Source organism: Emys orbicularis, chromosome 1 (assembly GCF_028017835.1).
Source record: "Emys orbicularis isolate rEmyOrb1 chromosome 1, rEmyOrb1.hap1, whole genome shotgun sequence".
Classification (NCBI taxonomy): domain Eukaryota; kingdom Metazoa; phylum Chordata; order Testudines; family Emydidae; genus Emys; species Emys orbicularis.
The window spans coordinates 248,653,554-248,676,846 of record NC_088683.1 but is presented as its reverse complement, the minus strand read 5'-3'; the positions used below and the strand labels follow the sequence as shown (position 1 = coordinate 248,676,846).

Genomic DNA, 23,293 nt, shown 5'->3' with positions numbered 1-23,293 from the left:
TAAGAAGACATTACAGAATTTAGGGTAACTCCCAAAGTAAGTTTTAAAGTAGGTCATGTTTAGTGCAAGGCATTATGGTCATTTCATTCAAATCCCTACTTAAGATTTGCTTCTTCCACAATGCTCATAAAAGGTATGTAAATTAAGACCTTTTTAACTGGGCCATGAAGTAGTACACATACCTACACCGAGTAACATGATTCTATTGCTGTGACTAACACAACATGGAAGTGTTTAAAAAACAAACAAAAATAAGATTTGAGGGCCTCCATAATTAAGGTTTAAGACACTTTCAAGGTCAAACCGCCTCTCCCCTCCCCCCCCACCTCCCAACCAGTAGACAAGAGTCCTTTCAGTAATTGTACAAAGGTTTCTCAACTCCCTGCCACCCTTAATTCTTAATATTTACTAAATACTTTGAAATCGTAATGCAGTTCTTTTGCAATATGCATTAACACCTATTAAAAAAAAATAAGACTGCCGATGTGTCGCATAATATATGGCAAAGCGATCTGAACACAACTTAGTTTTCTTAGCACCATCTATATAACCGACTTTAATATGTACATGAGAGCTGTAACATCAGGGTTTCTGTAGTGTCTTAGTTTTTCTTTTCTATACAAATATTTAATTGAAACATACAGTAAAGTGGTTTTTATCTTTATTTTGTAAGAAATCAAAATGCCTATCAGCATACCTGAAAATGTTGGCCAACTATTCAATTTTAAAGACAAACTAATTACATTAACATATTTTTCCTCTACACTCAGTCACCTAATGCTGTAGTACTTGAAACCAGTCCTTACAATGTATTTAAATTTGCTCAGTGCTCTGCTAGGACACTGAAACCGGTCTCAAACAACTAACTTCTGTTGTTAGTTTAGAAGACCCACCTCAGAAGATGCCATTGCTTGGCTAGACGACTAGGCACACGCTAAATAAATAGTTAAAAGGGGAGCAGAATCGTACTCCACCTTTCGATTTTACAAGGTAAAAAAGAGAAGACAAGGTATCACCCAACCAATTCATCTAAGTATATTACAGAATGATTGAAGAACAACTTCCAGTAATGTGAACCACACAGAAGAGCTATGAGATGAACTGAATAATAAACATTTCTTTAAGGAGACTCCTTAAACTGCTCTGCAAAGTCTATGAAAATCTTATAATTATTCTCAGTTTCATTTACAGAAAAAGATGCAAGTCAACAGAGACAACTAAGAACCACAGCTTCAGCTCTTACAATGGGTTGATGGTACTGTTCATAAACACAATTCAATTGACAAAATAGCACAGTATGTATTTGATACTGAATTTTCTAAATAAATCTTTGAAAGGCCATCTTACCTTGTTGAGTGCTACGATAAAGGGACATTTCTTGGATTTCAGCAGGTTTATAGATTCAATTGTCTGGGGCTCCAAACCATGCATGATATCAACTACTAGAATAGCAATATCACAAAGTGAGCTTCCTCGATTTCTTAGGTTGCTGTGGCATTGGGAAAGAAAGAATGTCATTCATACAGTAATCAGAATAGTCCATACTTTTTTTTTTTTTATTAGAAATGATTTTTTTTTTTTTACATCAGGATCAACTGATGTTTACCCAACAAAAGTGAAAATCTTGTGATTTTCATTAAGACACTGCCACATTCCTAGTTCTTGGGAAGAATGAGTAAGACTGATTAAATGACATACCAGCTATATACCATTAGTAGAGGATCACTTCCAAAACGTATTATAGAGTGTTTCTATAAGTCCAAGTCCAACAACAAAAGAACACAATTGTGGAAGAATTTGTAGGCAAACCTATTGGGAGGTGCAATACTCAATCAGCAAACAATATTAGCGATCACACTGTTTCTAACTTGTCCTTTTTGAGCAAGATTAAGAAGGTGATTGAAAATTGCTCTAAAGGTCCTAAATCAGATCACTGTAATTCAGTTTTGAATTTAAGTATGGGCAGAGACTGCACTGATCGTATTCTTTAATACCCTAGCAGTAAACAAAGTTCAGGTAATCCATGCAGATTTATTTTATCTTCAGTCTCTAACCATGTTAACCAAGAGATCAACTCCTCCTACTTCCCTCAGAAAGTTAACACACTGCACAATTAACTTATTCACATGTCGATGCTGACTGTTTACTCATGTTGCTGAGCTTATAACTGAGGTTATGTACACTGTGTTAAGTGTAGTATGTTCTTTATCTGTTGGAGCAGAAGGAAGTTTGTTATGAAGATGCCGAGTTTGTGATCATCTACAGAAATGGGCTGCGTAGGTATTGGAGTACAGCTAAAACCTGGCATTTCATTGCCTGTAAGGGTGTTGTTGGAGGATGTCACATTTAATCAACCATAATTCCTTTTATGTTAAGTTTTCATTAGGGATTCATTAGGATCCAGAATTAATAAGTAAAATGTATAGGAGACCTTTTAAGAAAGTTAGCTTTCATAATCTCCAACATCCAGATTCATTTAGGCTCCATAACAAGCCAAAAATTAGGTCATTGACTACTTATCTAGAGACTAAGATGGGAAAAAGTCTTTTCCCTAAGCACTTAAGTTACATTTCACAGATAAGCACTGTTTTCTCCCAATTTATCTTTGAATAGTGAATATAAAAACTTAAGATTGCCTTTACATGCTCTTCTAAATATAAGAGTTTGACCATGGATGGGAAAATTATATACACGTTTCATCCACAAGTGATTAACTAGATACAAAATGCAAATGTAAATCAAGCATATCCCTTGTCAGATCCAAATATTTTTTTAGAAGTGTAAAGATATACAGTAAGTAGCAGATTCATCCTAAATTCTATAATTCAGTTAAGTACCTATGCCTATATTAACAGTTAAGTCTTATGATCAGTTATTAACAAGACCCTTCACATCATAACAATAAAAAAAATTACCTGAAAGACTCATGTCCTGGAGTATCAATTATCAGCATTCCTGGAATTTTTACGTTCTCTCTGTCAAACTAACATTTTCAAATATTAGCCATCTTGAGAAAATTATGTAAGAAAATAAACTTAATTTAGAGCCTTAGCAGTAGTCATAAATTTCAAATATCCAACTAAGTATTTTAAGAAGGGCCAACACCCTTACCCTAACAACAGCTCTTAAGAATGCCATTGTGTCATGATAAAAGCAAAGCCAGTTGGGTAAAGGACACTCAAAATGACGACATCATATAAGGAGAGGTTACTTGCCTTGTATGTTAACTAGAGGTCTTTGAGATGTGTCCTACTCTGTGTTCCTAATTCAGGATGCATGTGCACCGTGCACTCTTATCAGAGATTTTGTCAGCAGTATCAGCAGGTCCATGCCTGTGCCCTAGATAGCCTCATGCTCTGGTACAAGGGTATACGGTGGGAAGAGGGGGGCAGATCCGCTGCCACTCCAGTTCCTTCTGAACCACAAAAGCCCAGCAAGAAGACTATGGCAGAGGGGAAGAAGGGTGGCTAGTGGAGCACCCATAGGGACACACATCTCAAAGAACTCCAGTCACTCTACAAGGTAAGTAACCTTCCCTTCTTCAAGTAGTGTCCCTATGGATGCTCCACTTCAGGAGATTCCCGAGCAGTACATCAATTACAGAGGAGGGTACCGAGGATGCAGATCCAGTACAGACGATAAAACAGCACCACCAAAAGGTGTACCAGCACTGGAAGCAAGCATAATAGCGCAGTGCTGGGAAAATTTGTGCAGCGAAGACCAGGTAGCTGCTCTGCAGATGTCTGAGACAGGTACATTTTCAGTAGAGTCACAGCAGTAGTCTGAGCCCTGGTGGAATGGGCAATCAACCTAGAAGAGGGACAAGTCCTTGCGGTTTTATAACAGGTTAAGATGCATCTTGAAACCCATTTGGACAGTCTTTGGGTAGAGATTGGGGGCCCTTTCATTCATTCCATGACAGAGATGAAGGACTTAGTTCTGTCAAGGTAAAAGGTGACAGCCCTTCTTACATCCAGTCTATGGAGCCTCGCTTCATCTCTTGAAGAGCGAGGCTTGGGCTAAAACACTGGTAGATGAATCTCCTGATTAAAAGTGGAATTCTGAAGAAACAGACAAGAAGTGTGGATGTGAACAGAGTGTCACTTTATCGTGATAGAACATCATGTACAGTGGGTCAGCCATCAGGGTTCCTACCCTTCTGGCCGAGATGAAGACAAGGAACAAGGTCTTGAGGGACAAATGGAGGAGGGAACAATGCCCCATATGTTCAAATGGAGGCTAAGTTGAGGTCCCATGGTGGAGCTGGCTCCTTGACAGGAGGGAAAAGATTGAACAGGCCTATAATAAACCTGGTAGTGGAAGGGTGAGTGAAGACTGAAAACCCCTCGATGGGGGACAATGAAAATCAGCGATGGCAACTTGGTGAACCTCAATTAAACTCAGCAACAATTCCTGTGGTTTTTAAATTTAACAGGCAATCAAGAATGCACGCCAGGCAGGACTCGAAAGTAGGTATAGAAAATGGCTGTACCAAGCTGGGAAATGTTTCCACTTCTGCAAGTAAGTTTTCCTTGTTGAGGGTTTTAAGCTATGAAGTAGTACTGTTTGTATCACTGAAGAGTGGTCTTGTTCTATACCAGAGCGCCATCTAGGAGGATGTTCTTGAGTTGAAGTGCCAAGAGGTTGAAGGGGGTGATGGATCTTGACTCCACAGTGAAGAGCTCTGCTGCCACCAGAAGGTGGAGAAGCAGCTGTCAAGACATGCACACATGCTCTGGTAACCACACCTCTCTCTGCCACAGCAGTGCTATGAGGATGGCTACTAATTTCTCCTGTTTCAATTGGTTTAGGACCTTGAGCAGTAATGGCCTTGAGGGATAAGCCTATAGCAACATTCGAGGCCAAGGAATGACTAGAGCATCTCCTGTTGAGTTGCGGCTGTGCCCTCCTCTCGAACAGTATCATCTGCACTTTGTATTGGATGGTGTCGCAGAGACAGCCATCTCCAGATCAACCCAGGTAAAAAACATCCTTCAGAACATGTTGCTGTTCAGCTCCCACTCAGGACTGAGATGGAAGTGCCAGCTGAGGGAGTTCGCCACTGCGTTCTGCAGTCCTGGTAGATAAACCTCTGAGATCTGTTTATGGTGTGATATGCAGCAGTTTTATTCTGATGGGGCAGCCCCTGATGTGGGTCAGGAAGTGCTGGCAAGCATAACAAACCACTCTGAGCTTGATAAGATGAAGGATCACTTCCTTAGGAGTCCATTTGTCCTGAGCTGTGACTTTCTGAAAGTGCACATCATTGGGAGGCAGCTGTAGTGATGATCCTCATGGGATGAGGATGCAAGAACATAACTCCCATACACACCTTTTGTGGATCCTTCCACCAATTTACAGAATCGAGGACCCTTCGAGGTACGGACACCCATTTGGACAGAGTGTGCATGGTGTAGACCATTCTCATCCAGGTTCAAAGACACCAGGAGTGTAGTCCTGCTAAGAGTGCCACAAACGTACAGACTGCCATATGGCTCAGGAGTTAGAGGCAAGCCCTTGCTGTGGTTTGCGGGCTCTGATGTATTTAATCCAGCGTTGTGTTTAAACTGAATTGTTTGGTAATGCCAATTAAAGGAGTAAACTGTTGTATATACTGACCCCTTACAGGGGCAATTGACCTCTAGTACCTGAACTGTCTAGTAGAGTACTGGACAATGCAGAACACACATTTTTGGGGAAAAATCTGGAACTGGGGGTGTGTTGGGGTCACCCTGCAAGTGACAAGTAAGGCTGGTGGAAGCCAAAGTGTTGACTGGAGTTTGCTGGCAGCTAAACACAGACATTTACCTTGTTACCAAGCATGCTGTTTGGCAGTTGGTGAGGAGTCCAAGTTGGGAGTTACAGCAGCAAAGCATTATGAGGCACACACGGTTACAGAGCAGGTGGTGGCAACCCCAGAATCTGACAGAAGCATAATAGTCTTGTCCAGCAGGGAGGAAGGTGGTGCTGCTTCTTCTCCTGATGGCTCCTGTTCATCTACAAGTTCCTCCTGTGGAACAGGATCCTAGGACAGCAGTTGTTGCTTTTGACGTGTCCTTGATGGGACCCTGTAGAGCTGGTTGCTATAAGGGACCAATAAGCCCATTGAAGAGGGACATAATGGAAGGTGACAGGATCCCAGGCTTGTTCTTGCCAGGTTTGCTGGATATATGTCCTGCAGGGAGTAGCTTCATCAGGCTGCACCGCAGTGAGGATGGCTGAAATGGGAAAATAGAAGGGCCTTTTATAGACACCTCAATCAGATGAGTTGTCATCTACCACGTCCATTGGAGGGGCAAGTGGTGCTGATACCGGCGGTCAAGTGGGTATGAACGATCAGAGGGTATCTAATAACCACACAGGAACTGGAGGCTGAATCTGGTTGGTAGTGAGACAGTACCAGAGAATATGTCAATCAGAAATGCCTCTCAGTAACCACAATAGGTTTGTGTGGAATCAGTGACTGCATTGATACTAGATGGTAAGTCAAGTCAGTACAAGAGAAGGTCTCTCTTGATACCCTTCTTAAGCAACGGTGACTCACGTTCTTCCAGGATCCAAAGATCCTCGTGGAAAAGGAGCCTGGACAGTATTGGGTACTCCAGATAAGGACCTCAAGCATTAGTACATCGGGTGATACAGGAGATGGTACTAAAGTGCAATCTGTGTGCTCTTCTCTGCTGGCTAGGGAAGGTGGTACCGATGACATTTTTGGCTTAACCTTAGAGTCACTGTGCTTCAGAAGCACTGGGCGCAGTGCTGACTTCAGTGCCACTACAATTTAATAGACAGCTTCTCAGTATATGGCATGGTTTTCTAGTTGATGATGAATCAGGGGCCACAGTGGTACCCTTGTCAGGACACAGGGTCTCCCAAGATCCAGACCAAAAGGGCAACTTTCCCCTTCTCTTATCCTATTCCTCAGAACAGGGTCTTTTTCTGAACAGTCTGGGTGCTTCTTATGGGTCCCTCGGGTCTTTGCTTATCACAGCAGCAGTGATTCAGTTGCAGGGGCTCTCTGAGCAACTACATCCAATTTACAGGGAGGTGACTTCGACCCCCTAGGTCTCAGGGAACACTCCATCAACAGGAGTTTTACCTTGTCCCCTCAGTTTTTCAGATGTACTTTTAAATTTTAAGTGGATTTTATATGGGGGTCGGGAGCTCAAGTGTCCACTACTGTTGGAGAAAAACACCTGTGACAGGTCTGACAGGATTGGAAGCCCAGGATTTTGGGCATAATCCCTTACTTGAAGCTTTGGTTTAAGGTCTTAGTTAAAAAGGCCCAGACTGGGAAAACAAAACAAAAACAAAAAAGAAAAAAAAAAGAAAGAGGGTAACCCCCCCTCCACTCCCGTAAAAGCACAAAATGTGCTAAATAACAGAAAAAGAAATAAAAGAACTGTCTAAAATAGTAAGAAAAAATAAGCAAAAGAGGTGGCAAACCACGTAGCTAGCTAAGGGACACAGGTGGCTGAGAAGGAACTGAAGTTGTGGTGGGTCCACCCTTCCCCCACATATGCTCATATCAGAGAATGAGAATCTCTAGGGCACAGACAAGGACTCTGTTGATGAAAACGCCAATCTTGAAGTGGAGGGCACATAAGGACACAACTTGAAGGAAAAACTAAACTTTCAGAAACTATATTTGATGTAGCAAATCTTCCAGCTTTTTAGAAACCAAGATATTACTTTGACAAGACACAAGAAGTTAGGATTTCTACTGCATTAAACCCAGCTAAAGGGAACAAACTGACAGCTTTTGCCATCTCAACCATCTTGTACTTCCTACGTCAGAGAAGCAAAGTTCCAGTAGATTGTTTAAATGCTTACAAAAATATTTCTGTATAAAACAACTTTTCTAAAAGTGATTTAATTTGCTGTTGGAGATTTCAAGAACAGCTCTCCTGCAACTTATGATTGTTCTTCATATTGGACAAAATGTACTAGGAGTGCATTTTTTAATATTAAAAAACAGGTGGCTGAGTGGTTTTCTAGATAAAAATCAAACTGCAATATTTCATTTACGGGGCTCTAATGTCCCTTGGAAAGTGACCTTCAATGGCAACATCAGTTTTCTAATATTGTGGATTTAAAAGTAAAGCTTGTTGCCCGTTGTTAAACTTAGCGTGTGAGTGCATGCACTGAAATTAAGTAGAAACCATTTTAAAGCTCATTGAAGAAATGTAATAAAAATATCTGAGTATATTTTAACTTCCAAGAGTATTCCCAATTTCTACCCAAATGTCAGATTTTTGTCAATATAGTCAACATATACATGCATAAATGCACTTTCTAGAATGAAGTAGATGACAGGAGGAGGTTGTTTTTTTTAAAAAAAAGATGGTAATTATAAATTGTATGGCAATGTTGTTACTCTAATTTCTGAATTAGAGTATCTCTTTAAAAAAAAAGTGAGAAGAATAAATTCAGCCCAAACAACTAATATGTCAACTAGGTTTTTACATACACAAAAGCAGAAAAAATTCTTAGAAAAATATCCCACCACAACATCTAGTAAGTAAGCAGATCGCTTTATGAACTTTTGGACCTCAATCTAAGGTCTTTGAAGTGCTGTTACTTACATTTTTCACCATCTTAGCTTGTTCATTAATGGCTTCCAGGGGAACATTAGTTGCTCCAATCTGCTGAGTGATACCACCTGCTTCACCGTCTTGTACATGAGTATGACGGAGCTATAAAACCAAAGCAATAAAGGGAGTACTGAATGCACAGGGAAAACAACAGAAATGGGAACCTGCTTACAGAAGGACATTTAAAATCATATCTTGGAAGTGTCATTAATTATTTCCTATTTATTTTGGAGTGTGTGTGTGTGTGTATATTTAAACAGTCTTTTTATTTAGGAAGTTGTAACACATATAAGAACATAAGAACAGCCATACTGAGTCAGACAAATGGTCCATCTAGCCCAGTATCTTGACTTCTGACAGTGGCCAGTGCCAGATGCTTCAGAGGGAATGAACAAAATAGGAAATACTCAAGTGATCCATCCTGTCATCCACTCCCAGCTTCTGGCTATCAGAGGATTAGGGACACCCATACCATGGGGTTGCATCTCTGACCATCTTGGCAATAGCCATTGATGGACCTGTCCTCCATGAACTTACCTAATTCTTTTCTGAACCCAGTTATACTTTTGGCCTTCACAAACAAGTTACACGTGCTGACTGTGAAGAAGTACTTCCATATGTTTGTCTTAAACCTGATGCCTATTAATTTCATCGGGTGACCCCTGGCTCTTATGTGATGTGAAGAGGCAAATAATTCCTTATTCACTTTTTCCACGCCATTTGTGTTTTTATAGACTATCATATCTTCCCTCAGATATCTCTTTTCTAAACTGAACAGTCCCAGTCTTTAATTTCTCCTCATATGGAAGCTGTTCCATACCACTAATCATTTTTGTTGCCCTTCTCTGTACCTTTTCCAATTCTAATATATCTTTTTTGAAATGGGGCTACTACAACAGCACACAGTACTGAAGGAGTGGTGGTACCATGGATTTATATAGGGGCATGATTATATTCTGTTTTATTACCTATCCCTTTCCTAACAGTTCCTAACATGGTTTGCTTTTTTTAATGCCACAGCACATTGAGCAGATATTTTCAGACAATTAGTCATGATTACCCCAAAATCTCTTTCTTGAGCGGTAACAGCTAATTTAGAACACATTATTTAGCATATATGGTTGGGATTATTTTTTCCAATGTACATTGCTTTGCACTTATCAGCATTGAATTTCATTTGCCATTTTGTTGTCCAGTCACCCAGTTTTGTGAGATCCCTTTGTAACTCTTCACAGTCTGCTTTGGAGTTTACTATCTTGAGTAATTTTGCATCTTGTCTGCACATTTTGCCACCTCACTATTTACACCCTTTTCCAGATCATTTATAAATACGCTGAACAGCACAGGTAGCAGTACAGATCCTTGGAGGACCTGCTATTTACATCTCTCCATTGTGAAAAATGATCACTTATTCCTACTCTTTGTTTCCTGTCTTTTAACAAGTTACTGATCCATGAGGGGATCTTCCCTCTTAGCCCATGACTGCTTACTTTGTTTAAGAGCTTTTGGTGTGGGACCTTTTCAAAGGCTCTCTGGATGTCCAAGTACACTATATCCACTGGATCACCCTTGTCCACATGCTTGTTGACCCCCTTACAGATTTCTAATAAGATTGGTTAGGCATGATTCCCCTTTACAAAAGCTGTGTTGACTCTTCCCCAACATATTGTGTTCATCTTTGTGTCTGATAATTCTGTTCTTCACTATAGTTTCAACCAATTTGCCTGGTACTGAAGTTAGGCTTACTGGCCTGCAATTGCCAGGATCACCTCTCGAGCCTTTTAAAAAAAAAAACAACAACATTACATTAGCTACTCTCCAAGAAATCTGGTACAGAGGCTGATTAAAGCAATAGGTTACATATCACAGTTCTGCCATTTCATATGTGAGATCCTTCAGAACTTTTGGGTGAATACCATCTGGAGTCTGGTGACTTAATACTGTTTAGCAATTTGTTATTCCAAAACCTCCTCTCTATGGACACCTCAATCTGGGACAATGCCTCAGATTTGTGACATAAAAAGAATGGCTCACACATGGGAATCTCCCTCACATCCTCTGCAGTGAAGACCAATGCAAAGAATTCATTTAGCTTCTCTGCAACGGCTTTGTCTTCTCTGAATGCACCTTTAGCACTGTGATCATCTAGTGGCCCTACTGGTGTTCGGCAGGGTTCCTATTTCTGATGTACTTAATAAATTGCTGCTAGCCTTTGTGACTTTTGCTAGTTGCTCTTCAAATTTTCTTGCCCTGCCCAATTATATTTTCACACTTGTCTTGCCAAAGTTTATGCTCCTACTGTAGAAAATAAAGGATTTGACTTAAAATTTTTAAAGGATGCCTTTTTGCCGCTGTTATTTAGCCATAGTGGCATTTTTTGGGTTCTCATACTGCTTTTTTATTAATTATTTTATTTGGGAGGTATACATTTAGACTGAGCCTTTATTATGGTGTTTTTAAATGGTTTCCCATACAGCTTGCAGGCATTTCACTCTTGTGACTGTTCATTTCCATTTAATTAATTAGTTTCCTCGTTTTTGTGAAGTGCCCTTTTTTGAAGTTAAATGCTACTGTGCGGGGTTTCTTTGACATTTCCCCCCCTGCAAGGATGTCAAATGTAATTACATTATGATCACTATTACTGAGCGGTTCAGATACATACACCTCTTGGATCAGAGCCTAACCATGTAACGATTATTGTATAGTCTCTGAAATTTACAACAGTAAGCTTTTGTTTAGAGGAACATTACACAGTAATATAATCCTGGGCTCCCTATTTAATAGGGTGTTTCCATATTCTAGAATGAGTACATTTACAATAATCATGACAGGTCATTTCTCGTGATTTTATTAAATTGAGTGGAATCTCTGATTACACATTTAACAAACCAGGCATGTCCATCAAATGCTAATATTAAAAAAAAAAAATCGACAGGTGTGGTGATTTGTTTGCAGGTGAAAGTATTCTGAGTATTAAATAAATGGTAACCAAATAGCTATTTGTCTGCTGTTTTACTGGGTACATTCATTTTTCCATAACCACTAACCTCCCTCCTGAGTTGGACTACTTTTCTTTTTCCAATGGAAAGCTATCAGAAGCCTAGCTGCTAACTAGCAGACAACAGATTAATTCTTCATTTCGTTTTGTGTGACCATTTCTGCTAGGAAGCCCAGGCAAGATTCCGAAAGAATCATCTGACAATAAATATCAAATAATTGGTGATATTTGGTTATGAATTGCAGCATCCCAGTACTCTTTAATGACTGGACATAAAGGCATAAAATCTCCTCTTCACCACAATTTTCCCAACATTTATCTCCACACATTTTCTATTTTTCATCCTGACTGGTATAAGGTACCGCTGAAACATTATCTTAAATAAGTTTTCCCTATATTGTGCTCTATATTGAGGTTGCTGGTACTCTTCCAGAGCAAACCCCATTCCTCTGGGGTAATCTGTCTATACAGGTCCCTTTCCCAGCATGTGATATATGGACTTTTTTGGTTAGGAAAGTTATCTTGCATTGTATATTTATAAGCATTATAGGATTACAACAAGTTATTTCAAGCAGTAGCAGTTACATTACACTATTGAGAAATCAACTATTACAGAAACTTGACAATGAAGATCCATCACGCTCTGCATCTTACCTTATCTAGAATTTTGGTCTTTCCTGTGTCTACGTGCCCAAGTACACAGATAACCGGTGCTCTTAGCTTTTCAGTGTTTACATTTTTGTTATTTTCAATACGTCGTTTCTAATATGAGAATAAAATAAGACACGTTCAAAACTAGAGATTAATATTTAAAGTATTACAAAAACCAAGTGGAGAATTATCTAATGTTTCCAGCAGCACCTTAAAAAGCTGGCAGGGTTTTTGCACTCCCTCTCCAAGGCTTACTAAATACAATACTTCCATTACAATTCAATCTCCAGGGAGGGTTAGGGGGGAGGGGAGGGATGCAGATTATGTGGACAGAAATTTTTCTAGTCCAAGTACAATTTTCATGGTATGCATCTGGATTCAATACATGTTGGGCTCTAGGTTGTTTATCTCCAAGCAGAACATCTGAGGTCCTGAGACTTGCAATAAGTCTAGCTCGGCCTTTTGCCCAGCTTTTTGGAACAGTTTAAAGATCAGAATTAAAGGTTAGCATCTTGGGAATTCAGGTCTAATTAAATTGATTCAAACTGTTTCAGTTAGATGGCTTTCATCAGATTGTTGCTTTTTAAATTGCGAACTGAGAATGTTATCAGTTTCAAGTTATCCTACTAGTTATTCTTACTTCTTTCATCTGCTAAAGTATGGATTTGTTAGGGATATATAGCAAAGGTGTGCTTTGGGACAAGTAATAGGGCTTGTAGTGTGTTTTACTATGCATACATTTCAAAATCTTCTTACCAGTTGACACCAATTCCTAGGCATGCATTAATGAAAGTTAGAGTTTCTAAATCTATTGTGCAGTATGCTGAAGAGAAAAAAGAGCCAATGCAAAATGTCAGTAATTGAAAAAAAACTAAAAGCATAGAAATGCTTCATTGAAATTCTAATAGCATTTACAAAGGATGGAGTGGACCGTGATGATGCCACATACTTCCACCCTTCAAGGAAGCTTTCCTCTGAAAAAAGAATACTTTTTAGCCTTACAGAAAGAAGTTATACTCCTCGCAGTTAGCTCATACAACCCCTGTACTGTGGTTTTAAGTCAAGATACATCTAAGTCTGTCTAAATGCATTCATGAAAAAGAAGCTATATTAAGTACTGTTGAAAATCTTAACTTTTTGCATAAAAATTATTTGTAAGTCTGTAAAGCACTGACAATCAGTTCACTGCAGACAGCTATGGACACATGCACTAACATATTGTTTGCAATGTTGTTGTAGTCATGTCTGTCTCAGGATATTAGAGAGACATGGTGGGTTAGGTAATGTCTTTTATAGGACCAACTTCTGTTGGTGAAAAAGACAAGCTTTCGAGCTTACACAGACCTGAAAAAGAGCTCTGTGTAAGCTCAAAAGCTCGTCTCTTTCACCAACAGAAGTGGTCCTATAAAAGATATTACTTTGCCCACTCATAGATTAGAAGTTATGACACAGTATTATTTTTAAAGTAATTTAGACAAGTATGGTTGAACATCCACTAAAATCCCCAAGATTTTTCATGCCACACAGATAAGCTTCTCGAGACAAAGCTGCGTCTAGATACCTCAATTCTCCGCTTAGCTTTGTCATAAAGAAGCTCTTCTTTTGTACGATCATCATCAGAATCACATTCTGAATCGGAGCTTATTTCTTTGCTTGGCTTTTTCTCTACCGATTGTTTTCCAACAGCTTGAGACTCTGTTTCTCTCTCATCTGAAGTCTTTTCATCTTCATCTTCACTTCCCTCACTTTCTCCATCTTCAGACTCTTCACTCTCTTCCTCCTCGTCATCATCCTCTTCCTCATCTTCCTCTTCCACTTCATTGTGTTCCTTGACTTCAATGTGGACAGGTTTTACCTCTGGCAAGAGGAGAGATAAAACTGAAGTAAAATACTCTGTCAAGATCACATCCCCAAAAACCACCATAAAGAGAAGTAGTAACTGAGATCAGGTTTCATTGTATAAACAGAACATGGACTAATTTTGTTTTATCCGTGTGAAGGAATAATTCAGCTGCACTAAGTATGGGAATAAACTTCTAAATTTAGAGCCAGTCAAAGCAGCAAACGTGAAAAATCAAAACAAAGCACTGCAATACAGTCAGTGCACCCATCAAGAATGATCCCTGCTGACCTAACGAGCCCTTTCCCAAATACCTGGAGTAATAAGATGTCTCTATTCAATTACACACCACGCACTTCACTTATAAATTCACATACAGTCAGTGCAGGCAAGAACTACTCCTGGGGGAATTCTGCACCACTGCACATGTGTAGAATTTATGTCCCCCACAGATTTCTTTGCTTCCCTGCGGAAAAATGACTTTGATGGGGAAGCAAAGGGAAGCCACAAGAGTGCTCATGCGACCCTCCCCAGCAGTATGTTTTGGGTGCTCAGGGCAGCTGGCAGAGAGGTAAGTCACTGCAGGGGGCAGGACTGGGGAAGACCAGTGGCTCCTACCCTGTGTCGGGCTCAGCTGCTAGTTCTGGATGGGCAGGATGTGACTTCCTCTTCCCCCGCATGGTATCTGGGTCAGACCCACCCCCAGATTTCTCCCCTAGCTGCAGGAAGCTCTGCAAACTGCCCCCTCCCCCGCTTCCTGCACCCATTGTTCCTCAGAGGCAGGGGAAGGGATCCCTGTAGAGGGAGCTGCTCCCCCATCCACCCAACCCCCATACATCCAGACCCCCTCATAGCCAGAGCCACCCCCTCACATTCAGAACAACACCCTCCTCCCTCCCCCCCCCCAGATCAGCCCCAACCCCATCAAGCCTCCCGTACCCGGATCCCCACCCCACCAAGCCCCAACCAGCTGCATTGGATCCACACCGCATTGAGCCCCTCTCCCCCAGCATCTGGACCCCCCACTGAGCCCTCCCCATACCCAGCTCTATTCCCCGCCCCAGACACACCCGCACTGAGCCTCAACCACCTTCACCTGGATCCCCCTGCAGAGTGCCATTACCGTTACACCCAGAATCCCCCAACAAGCCCTGTGCAGCCAGATCCCTCCTGCACCCAGATCCTCCATTGAGCCACCCGCACCCAGACTGCCCCCCGCAGAACCCTCTCAACTCACACCTGGATCCCCCCCCCACACTAAACCCCTCCACACTTGGATCCTTCCTTGCTGAGCCTGCCTGTCCACACCTGGTGCACCTGGCATGGAAGGGCAGGGCCCTGGGGTGTTCCTGGAGCAGGCCCGGTCCTTGCGCTGTGTCAGGTTTGGGTGCAGCCTCACCACTAAGTCTGTGTCCTGGGTCGGAGCTTCACAGTGATCTCCCACCTCTGTGCAGCCAGTGGCCTGTGCTCCCCAATGCCATGCTGGAGCCTCCACATTTATTTGACAAAATAAATTTTCCAGACTCTTAAAATACTGTGTGCAGAATTTTTAATTTTTTGGTGCAGAATGCCCTTAGGAGTAAAGGACTAACACTCCAAATCTAGCAAGTTCAATTTGGAGTCAATCAATTTTTCATTAGAAAGATGCTTTTGAAAGTTTCTAGAACTCAAGGAATTTGTAATTAGTGTACAAGTGACTAAAGCTTTACAAACATTGTCAAGACTAAAACATTTTAAAGATAGTTTAAAGAAAAAGTATATTTTCCAGTAGAATGCCCCCGTAAAGGGAGGTTTCTTACTAGTTACAATTGCTTTGAAAGACGCCTATGTGTATTCATACTTGTTGAATATGGCACCCCCCCTTGGAGATGAACTACAAAGCTCTCTTCAAAGCTGTGTCTGCTGGAGGGGTGTGCAAGTGCACTCTTGTGACACTGACATTTGAAGTCTGAGGCTGTGTAAGCGAGTGCACCCCCAACCCTCTTAATTCCTTCTCTTAAACCAGAGTCCTAAGTACATAAAGAAATCTCAGACAGAGGAGGTGGTAGGCAGGAAGTGTGGATACATAGAGTAGACTTAGAGCAACAGTTACTAGCAAGCAACTTCTTTCTTCAGAGTCCTCTGAGCTTTCCTACTCAGACTAGCGAATAGTACTGCCCAGGAGGAATCTGGGTGAGGAGTTTATCCCAAGCTATGCACTGTTGAACCATTCTCCCAAACAGACCACTGGATCATGATGCAAGTATAAAGAGCAGTGCCTGGAGGTGGGACACACCAAACTTCACATTGCTCTACATAACTCCACTAGTGAGTTGTGCTTAACATATTCCACACAAGCTGCAGTGTCTCTAGTCAAGTAAGAGCTTGGCTACACTTGCGAGTTACAGAGCAATAAAGGAGCCCTGGGCACATTAGCTCACTGCCCGTCCACACTGGCAAGGCACGTAGAGCGCTGTGACTCTGCGGCTACAGCACTGCTGGTACTCCACCTCGGAGAGTGGAATAACGTTTGCTGCGCCCCCGCTGGAGCGCGGCGCCAGTGTGAACGAGGTGTTGCATTACTGCGCTCTGATTGACCTCTGGAAACATCCCATAATCCCCTTAAGTCAAGTGGCCACTCTTGTCATTGTTTTGAACTCGCTGTAGGAATGCGGATATGCCCTTTCAAAGCCCGTTTCTGACAGCCGGCATGCTTATCTGCTCCGGGACAAAGGAATGCTGCTTGCTTTGAGTGAGTGAGAGAGGCGCGGGGGGGAGGGGGGGGGAGAGAAGAGGGTCTGCTGCTGTCTGAACTTACAAGACAGCATGCTGACATGCTCTCAGCCCCCCAAAAACCCATTCTCTCCCCCCCACATACACACACACTCCCTGTCACACTTCACCCCACCCCCCGCATTTGAAAAGCACGTTGCAGCCACTTGCATGCTGGGATAGCCATCACAATGCACTGCTCTTTGTGGCGTTGCAAGAACTGCTAATGTGGCCACTCCAGTGCGCTTCCAGCTGAGAGTGTAAACACTCGGCAGCGTTTTCCCTGCGGCGGTGTCCGAAGGCTGGTTTAACTCCCAGCGCTCTACAACTGCAAGTGTAGCCATGCCCTAAGTCCTTAACCCTGTAAGATACTGGTCCTTCGAGTTCTATATAACTCAGATAACCTGTGTAGAGACAGGCTCTCCCTGACAGCTTTACCCACATGCCTGTCTAACGGGTTTTGTTTACTTGAGGTAAAAACAAAGGGCTCTTTTTTCTTATAAAGTATGACAATTTATTTCCCCTGGATAGGCATACAGTCGTCTCATGAGCCACAAATAATTCTTTAATGTGGCTCTTGGCAGCACATGATATTAAACCACTGTGATTTAACTATTAACCAGACTATGTTATTAACCAATCAGGATGCTTTTACTATGTTATTAGCCAACTGTAGTTGATAAAATAGTAATACTTGGTCAGTCATTTTGCAAACCTAAATATTTTCCTTGTCATACTGTTTAAATATGAATATATAGTACTATAGCCAATGAAACAATAAATTCACACTACTGTGGCTCTTTTGGGTAATGTTGATTGCTAATTTGGCTCCTGAACCTCTGAGGTCTGAGTATCACTGGTCAAAGAACACAAGAGGAAAATATATTGGCTAAGGTGGAAGCCAGATACCACTTAAGATAGGAAGCTATTGTGAGGTCTAAGCACCACTTTCTTTGGGCACTACTGCACAGGGAGGAGTAATCACTAGAGCTTAGAGCTCATCAACTCTTCTCACTGGTGTGGTTGCTCTAAAGAATGCTGTTTTCAAAGACAGGTTTTCTAAGGGAACATCCCTGAGAGATTCGAAGGGAGACCCTCCCTTAACTTGGTGAGCACTAAATTTAAATCCAAGGAATGTGAATGTTTCTCTTGCTGGGGAAATTATTAGTAAATCCTTTAAAAATCTGGCTACTGTGGGATGGGAATATATTTTTCCTTCCACTGGCTGGTGATTGGCTAAGAAAGCAGTAAAGTGGACTTTCAGAGAGACTAACAAGACCTTGGGACTGGAGGTGCAACAAACAGTCCAGTACCACAAGGATGTCTGCCTGTGATGGGGTACGACTCTTACTGCTAGACCACATCTTTAGGGGTAACCCTAAGGATTTAGGTATCACGGCTGAGAGGCAGAGGCTCCCCTTCTGCTCTCTGCAGTGAAAGAACTGAGATGGCTGGGGCTATGCTCCCTTTGTGCCCTCAGATGGTAAATATCAACATCACAAGCGGGCACAAACACCCCAGCCTACCCCATCCGCAACAGATGTGGCTTTGAAGAGGGTCCCACAGCTTGTTGCCAAGGGGTGCCACATCCCCCAAGAGAAAACAAGAATTAACAGTCATGGTTTGACTAGGACTGCTTTGGATGCTGGGAATTGTTCCCAAGTATTTAGCCTCTGCCAATGTCCCAAGGACTGGGCAGCTGAAGAAGGCAACTCCATCATTGCTGCATACATCACCTCTACAGCTGCTCAGGCAATATGTGAACAGCTTGTTGCTATCCTGCTGACTGCCCACAAATATGCCAGTTCAATGCATCAAGCCAGCCACTTCATAGCTATTCTCAGTGGGAGCTCAAGACAGCTACTTCCACTGAAGCACAGAGGCCCAATGTAGGATCCTGGGAATATGTACTCTACACTCGTGAAAAGGTAGCCAAGTGGGGAGAATTCTGTATTTGGCAGAATCCTTCCTTCTAGATGGGAAACAAGAGAGCAATGCTACAGGGTAGAGCAACACAGACATGATTCTTTCATTATTTATCTACAGTGGAACAGCTTCAATAGGAGAGTGAGGGAGCCCCTCACTAATATTTACTAATAATTTACATCAGAATCCCATAGCTCAGTGGTAAGGGCACTCACTCACCTGAGAAGTGTTGGATAGGATTTGAACTGGTTTCTCCTGTTCAAGCAGAAGGGGAACTTGAACTGGGGGGGGGGGGGGGTGTCTCATGCCCCAGGTGGGCACACTAACCACTAGCTAGAAGTTCTGAAGGAGGTCATCCTCCTCCTCTCCCATTCCTGGCATTCTTGGGAAAAACAGTGTAAGTGCCTAACAACAAGAGAGGGTTTGCAGCTGAAAATCCCAAGCAAAGGGAGGCACCTCCCTGAAGCCTGGACTTAGGACCCTATCTCTGAGAGGGGGCAAGGCTTAGTACACACCCCTAACCTTGGCATCTCCCACTGGGTACCTCAGGCAAGGAGCCACCAAGCTTTTGTGAATCCCATTGTGAGGAACCTGTCTCTCCCCATTCATTGTATAGGGAGCATAGGCACTAAACTCACTCAGGGTTTGTGAATCGCAGTTATTTCCCAGGCGCAAAGACAATCAGTGTCCCCACATCTAAATCGCTTTGTGAATCTAAACCTAAATCCCCTCACCACCACCTCCGCAAACACACACACACACCAACAAAGTCACTCACTGGACAGGATTTTGAATAATTTCTAAAAGTTGTCAATCATGATAAAAATCTTAAACTCATACCCTATCACAGTTGCTTTATCTTTCACCTCCTTTTCTCCTGGTTGGGGGGGGGGGGGAGAAGAGAGGGGAGGGAGAGAAGGAAGAGAGACAATTCTCTAACTAGAGATAGGTAGATGGATCTGATGTGGTCATAATAATCAGCACATACTGTTAACTAATAATGTTAAACTTGTCCTGGATATAAAAACACTACCAAACTACTCTCACACACCCACCTTTTTCTCTCTCTTCATCACTGACCATCGCTTCCCAGTCATCCAAACCCGCATCTGCCATTTCTTCTTCCTCCTTTTCTTCTGAAACTGAAAGAATTCCATATATGAATAAATCTTCACTAGGATTACAATATCCATGTTATATAAAAGTGCAAGAAATACCAGCAGATGACCAAAATGAAAATTTTGAGAGACTTATTTTTCTTATGGCAAAGTGGCAACTAACTCTTTTAAGCTCACAAAACTAGCATTACAGAGTAGCTCTAGAATTTTCAGATTCTAGTGTTGCGGAGTTCCCCAGAGAATTCATTATGGGTTAAGGGGGGGGGGGGGGAAATGGACAATAAGACATGCTAGTCTATGTAGTAGTCCTCAGTAACATATTATGCCCCCAAGAAATAAATCCACTCTCCTTTTGTGAGATCATACAATCCAGCATTTTGGGTAACAGATCCATCCTACTAATGAATTTGTGATAGTCCTTATCTATTCAAAAAAGCTTGCTTACATCTCAGAGAACTCATCTCTGAAGGCCTCTGCTCTTTGCACAAGATTTCTTTGTTAGTCTAGTATTTGGCTGCTGTATCACATGCACCTGTGTCAAGAGCCACATGTCCTTAATAGAATAGTTCGCAATTAATAATTATCCACATGTAAGAGATACTCCTGGGGGAATTCTGTGCCACTGCGCGTGCACAGAATTCATGTCCCCTGCAGATTTCTTTGCTTCCCTGCAGAAAAATGGCTGTCAGGAAAGCAAAGGGAAGCTGCAAAAGCAGTCATGCACCACTCCCTAGCAGCACAGGTACATCGTTTCAGGCACCCGGAGCAGCCAGCAGAGAGGTAAATCACCACACGGCTAGGGACACCACAGCCAGTGGCTCCTACCCTGAGCCAGGATCAGCTGCTAGTCCGAGTTGGAGACAGGAGAGGATGAGACTTCCTCTTCCCCTGCAAGGAGTTGCTGGGGCTGTGTCAGACCCATGCCCAGAAACCTCTCCCAGCTGCAGGAAGCTCAGCATCCTCCCCGCATCGCTCCTCAGCTGTGGGGGGAGGGATCACTGTACAGGGAGCTGCTCCCCCATCCACCCACCCCCGTGCAGCTGGACCTCCCATATTCAGACACCCTTGCCAAGCCTCACCTGGTACATCCAGAACCCCCCCTAGCCCTCCATACCTGAACCCCACCCCACTGAACCCCCTACCTCCAGACCCCCACCCCCTGCACCCCACATCCAGACTCCCATGCCACTAACCCCCAACTAGCTGCACCCAGACCCCCACCCCACCAAGCCTCACTTCCCCAGCACCCAGCCCCACCGCTGAGACCCCCATACCCAGATCTCTCCGTTGAGACCCAACCACCTTCACCTGGAAGTTCCTGCAGAGTCCCATTGCCCCTGCACCTGGAACCACCCCGCACCGAGCCTCTGTGCATCCAGATTCCCCCCACACCTAGACCCCCAGCGAGCTGCATGCACACGGAGTCCTCTCACCCCACACCTGGATCCCCCCCACACTGAGCCCCTCCAAACTTGGATCCTGCCTGGTTGAGCCTGTCTAGTGCGGAGGAGCATGGCCCCAAGGTGTTTCTGGGGCAAGCCCAGGCCTTGTGCTGTATGAGGGTTGGGTGCAGCCTCACCACTGAGTCATTGTCCCGGGGTGGGGGTTTTGGGAGGCGGGAGGGCCTGCAGGGTGATCTCCCACCTTTGTGCTGCAAGTGGCCTGTGCTCCCCACTGCCATGCTGGAGCCTCTGCATTTATTTAACAACACATAAAACTTGCAGAATTTTAAAATATTGTGCACAGAATTTTTAATTTTTTGGCACAGAATGCCCTCAGGAGTAAAGAGAGGTACCAAAGATAAGCAAAAGAAGATTTTGGTCCCATGGTGAGCTGTGGGTTTTTTTTTTTGTTGTTGTTGTTTTTGGGAGGGGGGGTTATATGCCTATTTAGATTTAAAATGGTAAAAGAAGAGATGCTTATTCAAAGCTCTGTACACCTTAAGACATTAGTTATACAACATAACAAAACCCCAGTAATATTAAAATAATCATTCCAACAAGAAATCAGACAGACACACACCTATAGAGATTCCTTCCCAACTTTTATCGTTTCAGCCCTTTCCAAAAATCTTATTAAATAGATTTTTTTTTTTGTAGAGTGTCCGTAAGGTCACCAATTTGGGCTATTAGAAAGACAAGGTGGGGTTTGGGTTTTTTTGTTTTTTGATGTGGTAATGTAGCCGTGTCAGTCCCAGGATATTATTTCCTGGAACTGACATAGCTGTAACACCACTGAATACATTAAATTTGGGCTATTTCAGACCAAGAGGAAAAGCAAATTTCAGAGTCTTGGAGCCGTCACAGCCACCCCTTATCTTTTATGGTGAGTGGGATACAGCTCAGTCTACAATTGAGAGAGGGCAGTGAAAAAAATTGATCTGAAACTCTTATTTGCTCTATTCCAGATGTATAATGCCCACCAAAAACTAAGTCAAGCTCTCACAAAGCTGAAAGTTTTTCATCAGTGCCAGCCCTGTTTCAAACAAATGTATTGTTTGAACCTGAACCTCCTTTTCAAGAACCAGAGGCTTAATAAGAAACAAATATTTTCCCCAGAAGAGTACAGCTGCTCAGGTTTCTGTACAATCATAAGCAATAAAGTAGTAGTTTCAATACCCCAGCACACGTAGGTGGATCTACTGGGGAGAATATTGACATTATGGAAGAATTTCAAGAGCACATGTATCTATTGTGGAGTGGTTATAGAGCTCCTGGTCCTCCACAGTTAGCAGAGAGGACCAGAATGGATTGCAGTGGGGAGCTTAATAAACGTAGGAACTTCCCACTGAGGAAGTTCTTTAGTTGCTGCTTCAAGCATGGCTCTCTGGGTTTATGTCTTCACACCACATTGGGTCAGAACGAGGCGAATCTCTCTCTACAGGAGGAGTAAAGGAAAGAAAAGAGACCCCCAGACTGTCAGAATGGTGAGTGAGTGGGGAAAGTGGAAAATCAGGGAAGAGACCTATGAAAGCTACAGCAGGAAGGAGGCAAAGCCCTGTCTCAGCACAGCAATGGAGTCCATAGCACAAATGGCTCTGTTAAAGAAGTTTGATTTTGGAAACTCAGGCACTAGCCTTGTCGGATCAGGAGAATGGAACAATTCCAGATGACTTTTGGCTTAACAGGGAAAGCATAAGAATACCAGGTAAATGCCCTGATATTTGCCTTGGGTAGTGCTGCTGATGGTATCCTATGTCTTCTACCCCTCACTGATGAGGAAAAGAAAGAATACTTCAAAGTGAAAGAGGCTTTTGATGCCCATTTCATGGGCAGACAATAGAATATATGAAAGGGCCAAATTTAATAGGAGGTGCCAGGAAGAAGGGGGAAAAACAGCTGAGATTTATTACTGCAGTTCATAGTCATGCAGTGGAAAAGGAAGCTCTAGCAGCCACTTGGGCCTGTGAACAGCT

At 42.7% G+C, this 23,293-nt stretch overlaps 1 protein-coding gene across 1 annotated transcript in view; it reads right to left on the bottom strand.

Annotated features, from left to right (window-relative positions):
- EIF5B (eukaryotic translation initiation factor 5B) overlaps positions 1 to 23,293 on the bottom strand; it is a 68,562-nt gene that overhangs the window by 19,706 nt on the left and 25,563 nt on the right. The window contains exons 9-14 of the mRNA XM_065412646.1: positions 19,816 to 19,902; positions 13,805 to 14,100; positions 12,247 to 12,354; positions 8,586 to 8,696; positions 2,916 to 2,983; positions 1,348 to 1,489 (exon numbers count right to left, since the gene is read on the bottom strand). Of these exons, the coding sequence (XP_065268718.1) occupies positions 1,348 to 1,489; positions 2,916 to 2,983; positions 8,586 to 8,696; positions 12,247 to 12,354; positions 13,805 to 14,100; positions 19,816 to 19,902 (812 nt within the window). The remainder of the gene's footprint in view (positions 1 to 1,347; positions 1,490 to 2,915; positions 2,984 to 8,585; positions 8,697 to 12,246; positions 12,355 to 13,804; positions 14,101 to 19,815; positions 19,903 to 23,293) is intronic.